General features: G+C 37.6%; 1 protein-coding gene across 1 annotated transcript in view; it reads left to right on the top strand.

Annotated features, from left to right (window-relative positions):
* The first annotated feature begins 701 nt into the window (after nt 1–701).
* The window catches only part of Cep290 (Centrosomal protein 290kDa), a 34,241-nt gene continuing 28,658 nt past the window's right edge, over nt 702–6,284 (top strand). The window contains exons 1-6 of the mRNA XM_067787294.1: nt 702–927; nt 1,001–1,104; nt 1,177–1,356; nt 4,753–5,196; nt 5,255–5,841; nt 5,900–6,089. Of these exons, the coding sequence (XP_067643395.1) occupies nt 702–927; nt 1,001–1,104; nt 1,177–1,356; nt 4,753–5,196; nt 5,255–5,841; nt 5,900–6,089 (1,731 nt within the window). The remainder of the gene's footprint in view (nt 928–1,000; nt 1,105–1,176; nt 1,357–4,752; nt 5,197–5,254; nt 5,842–5,899; nt 6,090–6,284) is intronic.

Here is a 6,284-nt window from a genome sequence, read left to right as displayed (position 1 = left end):
AAAATCAATATGTAGTCTGATTTTCTCTATACGCAATTAAAAGAAAAGCTGATTTGAAAAACAAATGGGCGATTCATGGCACTTCAATTTAATCACGGCGAGCAAAAAACAAACATTTCTTCCATTCTGTGGCCATTCGCAACAGCCATTCTCCCTGTCAGCTATTGTTTGACAGGCAGGTATGGCAATGGAGAAATAGAAAGATTTTTCACTTGTATGAATTCACAATGACTATAGTCTTGGATTTCTGAACTTTCTACGTTCTGAACTTTAATTGTAATTTTCTGAATTTGACCTGAAATATTCGGAACATGAATTGGAATTTTCTGAATTTATAATGAGTGTTCTGAACTTCAATTGAAATTTTCTGAATTCAAACTGCTTTACTTCGTATGGTTTCAGAGTCGAGCGCTAATATTATCCTTACCATAACTATCCACCCCTAATAAAAATTTGCTTTAACGTAGCGTTTCATCAAGCACATATCCTCCTACGCGGCGCAGTATTCAATATTTCTTTGAATGTTTGAAGTGTTGCGCTTTGTTTACGCGCCGTTACTAGGGCAACCAAATTTGTTTATGACATTAGCGCTGTCAATTTTCAGCAGCAAGAGAAAAAATTCAATGCAACAAACGCGAATAAAATATGCAAAATATAAAATAAAATTTATATACTAAATAACTTTAATAACAAATAACAATATGGAACTCTCTGAAATCATATCAGCAAGAAAATTTCGTGAATTTAATACAAAACAAAAGGAAGAATTATACGAAACTTTGTTGCAATTAATTGCGACCATCGAGGAGATACCAAAAAAGTCCTTACGGCGTACTTTGGACGTCACCTTGGCCGTGTTGCAGTACAAGGGTGAACAAGTGGCGGCATTGCAGACGCAACTAGAAGACAAAGAAAGCGAAAGTGAAGGTGAGCTTAAACTTGAGTCCAACAACAAAAAATTATTTAAATATGTGCAATCATTCTTTTTGACTGTCTGCAGATGACTCACACAACGAACGTTTAATTAAGGAAAATGAAAAATTGAAAATTATGATCGAACGGCTTGATGAGGAGAATTCAACGTTGAAGAACAAAGTTAAAGAGGTGATTTATTATTGTATATTAAATAAGTAGCTTCTTTTATTGGGATTTTTCTCCAAATTATGTACTTCTCAGCTCACTGCAGATATTTTCCAATTGCAAAAGCGCATGCAAGAGGCCGCTCAAACTGCAACAGCCGAAGGTAGTGATAAGGACTCTTCAGATCCACTGTCAGAATTAGATAAACAAGAAGAATTGTTGCGTAATATTAATGCGAAAAATAAGCATATTAAGCGTTTATTGCGTGAAATAGAGGTGAGCGTTAAATATTTTTATGTTTTCGTCCGTTGGCTATTTCGTCTTTCAACGGTATTCTCCATCATTTACGCTCGACCCTTTCGTTTCTTACTTTATGTGTAAGGTGAGGATGAAATCAGCAGGGGCCGAATCGTAACATACGATCCGTGATCGAATGACCATAATATATGTATTACTATTTTTATACTCAGCTGAGGAGAGCTCACAAAGTATATTAAATTTGTTCGCATAACAGTACCCCGTAACGGCATAAACTAATCGAGATAGATATAGACTTCTATATATCAAAATGATCTGGGCGAAAAAAGAAATCCACTTAGCCATGTCCGTCCGTCTGCCTGTCCGTGAAGACGATAACTTGAGTAATTTTTGAGGTATTTTGATGAAATTTGATATGTAAGTTCCTGGGCACTCATCTCAGATCGCTGTTTAAAATGAACGAAATTGGACCATAAAAAATTTTCGACAATGGGCGTGGCACCGCCCACTTTTAAAATTCAACTCCAGTAATGATATGGTGCAACAAAATACAAAAATAAAATTTCAAAATGGGCGTGGCTCCGCCCTTTTTCATTTAATTTGTTTATATAATTAATGCCATGAGTCCAAAAAAAATTTGGTAAGGGCATTGCTTCTATGATGATAACTGTTTTCTGCGAAAATTGGCGAAATCGGTTAAAGCCACGCCCAGTTTTTATACACAGTCGACCGTCTGTCCTTTCGCTCGGCCTTTAAAACTATAACTTGCACAAAAATCGATATGTCTCTACTAAACTTAGTTCACGTACATATCTGAACTCACTTTATCTTGGTTTAAAAATGAGCGAATTCCGACTATGACCACGCCCACTTTTTCGATATCGAAAATTTCGAAAAATGAAAAAAATGCCATAATTCTATACCAAATACGAAAAGAGGGATGAAGCATGGTGATTGGGACGCAAAGTATACATAACTTTAGAAAAAACTTTGTAAAATGGGTGTGACATCTACCATATTAATTATAAGAAAATGAAAAATGTCTGCAGGGCGAAATCAAAAGCCCATGGAATCATGGCAGGAATACTGTTCGTGGTATTGCATATATAAATAAATTAGCGGTACCCGATAGATGATGATCTGGGTCACCCTGGTCCACATTTTGGTCGATATACCGAAAATGCCTACCCATATACAACTAAGGCCCACTCCCTTTTAGAATACTCATTAACTCATTTCATTTGATACCCATATCGCACAAACACATTCTAGAGTCACCCCTGGTCCACCTTTATGGCGATATCTCGAAAAGGCGTCCACCTATAGAACTATGGCTCACTTCCTTTTAAAATACTCTTTAATACCTTCCATTTGATACCCATGTCATACAAACACTATCCAGGGTTACCCTAGGGACTAGGTTCGTTTTGCTACATGGCGATTTTTACTTATTTTGTCTCCAAAGGTCTCAGCTGAGTTTGTAATGTTCGGTTACACCCGAACTTAGCCTTCATTACTTGTTTTAATTAGCTTTATAGCTTAATTTTTATCGCTTGAGTGAAAATAGTTTTCGATCCCTGATCATATGTTACGATTGCATAGCAATTTGTCAAGTAATGTATTACAATTGTTTAACATACTCGTAATGCAAAGTCACGAACGTTTCTCTCTAAGCGAAATGAATGTTTGTTTCGGAATAGAGAATGAGGCCCAAGAATATCAGGGCCTCATTTTGCAACTTGAAACTCGAATAGAAATGCAATTCGAAAGCTGTCAAGTGACATTCATTTCAAATTCGAAAGCAATTTCTCTTCCGTAATAACAGCAAATCTAGAATTCAAAATAAAAATAAAATTCGTAAAGTTTTTGAAATTTGCAGGACATATTGTGAGAGTGAAATATCGCTCGATCCGAGCAGCCACCGTTTCGCACCATCTCATCTCCGTTTATTTTTCAAATATACCATATCTCTGGATTCAGTTCAAGACTCAGAATTTATTTCAAACCTAATTTATCTGAACTCAAAATGTATTGAATTAATTTTAATTGACAGCGTTTACCGCTTTTGAATAAAATGCGGCTATTGGACGTTTTCAAACTTGCACCAGGGAAAAAAGGGTTGTTTCTCACTCAGTCGATGATCTTTATGGGTGTGTGGAAGAACGACCAACCTTTTAAATTTTCTGTGGCTTTTTACATAAAAGATAATTTTCTAGGCAAATAAGCGTTTTATATCTTCTGATTGGCTGTATTTTTTTTTTTTTACTTTTGCGCTTAAATTTTGTATGAAGAGATAAAGACACATTATTATCCGCACTTATCCCTCCATGCAAATGAAAGCATATACGCGTAAAAAAACACACTCATTGTCGTCTAAGAGCCATTTTCATCATCCATAGTTAAGTTAGAAGCTAACTCGTGTATAGCAATCCTTCCGACAGTTTCATTTGACACTTTCGTTTCCACGAATAAAGGGTGACCAACACCCAGTTAAATAGATAATTGTTAACATATTGTCGAAAAAATTGCTGAACAACTACTTTAGTTCATACTTTTTCCTTGTAGTTAACGAGCAAGCGGAGCTTCACATAGCATGGGGAAACTGAAAATTTCGCTAACTTATAGATATGTATGTGACCAGCTGAAGATGTGGTGTAGTATATCACCCTATCTCGGCTGTACAAAATGAGTGGTTCTAACAAACCCCTCTTTGAGGGTCATTTTAACCATCTTCAGTTAAGTAAGATTTTTGCTGGAGGACCGAAAGCTTCGTAAATTTTTTTAGGCAAGGCTTTGACCAACCCTAGGTTCTTAAGGAAGGAGCGGGTTCCATAGAGGGAAGTAATGATGCAGCTCATCTTTCGCAACCGATTTTCTGCTTAGAGCAAGGCGAGACGTCTTAAAGGCCCGATGTGGAATGATCAAATCTGTACCTCGAAGCTCTTTTACGAATACTGGGGAAATGACTCTCACTTTCGCATTAGTTCATAAGAGCAGAACTTTATTTATTAATAAAAGTGGTGAGTTGTTGTGGCTCTCGTGATCGGCCAAGCGAACTTCTCTGCAGTATCGAATCAACCGTTAAAAATACTTATGAATTCTATTGATAAAATCACCTCAAAGCCAATCTATCAGTAGAGGGAGGAACAGTATTATATAACCATTTAACCCAGTATGAGCAGTAGATCATATGATCGGCTCAGTACAGAAGCTCCAACATTTCTTTTGCTCCGAAAAAGTCTCTCAACGAAAACTATTCGCCTTGTGGATGCCGTACGGAGTCGCCATTAAACTTGTAGGGGACCTACCGGCTAATTATAGGGAAAATTAACAAGGTCTGCATCTCCACGGAGATATATCGCGCCTTGTTTTTATTTTATTTGTTTTTAAATTAATTTCCAAAAATGTCCACAGGCTCTTCAAACTCAAAATATCGCCCAATCAAAAACTATAATCGAATGTGAGACGGAGCTACAACAGAGTAAGGCAAAACTTGTACAACTCAGCGCCGATATAACACTCGTCGATAGTGAGCGAAAGGCGCTCAAAGAGCAAGTTAACGAACTTAATATAGAAATCACGCGTCTCGAAGGTAATATCACATATCTTGAAGAAGAACGTGACAAGAGTGAACGTGACTTGAAAGGATTTATCGAACAGTTGGAAATTAAAGCCCAGTCATGGAAAAATTTGTTAGACACAAAAGAGAAAGAAGTCAAGAGAATGCGTGCGCGTCTCGAAAAAGCTGGAGAGCCCGCAAGTCTATCAGAGAGCATTAAGGGTAGCGGTAGTGCAAAAGGGTTCGCTACTACTGCTATTAGTGATGATGACGATGAAGAGACCACAAAGCTTTTACACGTAAGTACACTTTTCACTCAATTTATCTCAATAACCTCCTTCTCTACTTCTTGCTCAGGCACTCGAGTCACGTGACAAACATATTGAGTCGCTCGAAAGCAAAATTAAAAATTTAGCCGATGAAATGATGTCTTCCACCAGACTCATGAATCAACTTTCAGCCGAAAAAGAAGAAGCGCGCAATCCAAATAAAACACGCGCTTGTTGCATAACCATCGAACAATCTTTGCAAGCAGCAAATGAACACTGCCGCGAACTTTCCGAAATGTTAGAGCGCAGCGAGGAAGACAATGCTCTCAAATCTAAGCAAGCAATGCAAGCTATTTCAGCACTCGAAGCTTATCAACGTGGTGAAGATGGTCTCGTGAAGGCTTTACGTAAGTGTAGCTCTTTGGAGCAGAAGATAGTTTCACGAGACAAGCAAATTCGTGCGCTCATCATGGAGCTTAATTCGATGCATGAAATCGCTTATGAGAATGGTATATTACGTAAACGCTTAAATATACCCGATGATGTGATAATATCTGCAAAGAATCTGGTAGCCAAGGAGCGTAATAAAGAAAAAATTATCGAACGTTTGACCTTGAAGTTGCGTGCTTCCGAGGAGATGCGATTGCAGTTAAAGATGGATAAAAGTGATTTAAGGTATTTGTATCCCAACTATTGAAGAGAGTTAGCCTAACTAATGAGTTTTCAATCACAGGAAAGAGCTGCTGGAGCTGCAAAAGCAACTACAACTTCCTGCACCATCAGCCGTTGAAGAAGAAAGAGGTGCAGTGGACAGTATTCGCATACCAAGCGAGGTTGGTGAGGTTACAGAGAGTAGGAATGTGAGCAATGAGACTAATAATGCTGGAGTAAACTTCTGTGTGAACTGCAAATTTTCGTTGGATGTAAGTTTTTTTAATATTTTTTAGCGGTTTTTTTATAAACTGCACATGAGACTATATTAATTCTTAAAATGAGCCATCATATTAATTCTTAGGTCAGGCTGGCATATGTTGTTGTGTTATAGTACCACTGTTATAAGCTGGAGCCCTTCTTACCCTCATAATGGTCATTAATTGCAGCCGGACCTCATAGATGAC

This window comes from Eurosta solidaginis, chromosome 5, assembly GCF_040869045.1.
Source record: "Eurosta solidaginis isolate ZX-2024a chromosome 5, ASM4086904v1, whole genome shotgun sequence".
In the NCBI taxonomy this organism is placed as follows: Eukaryota; Metazoa; Arthropoda; class Insecta; order Diptera; family Tephritidae; genus Eurosta; species Eurosta solidaginis.
This window is presented reverse-complemented; position numbering and strand designations above follow the sequence as displayed.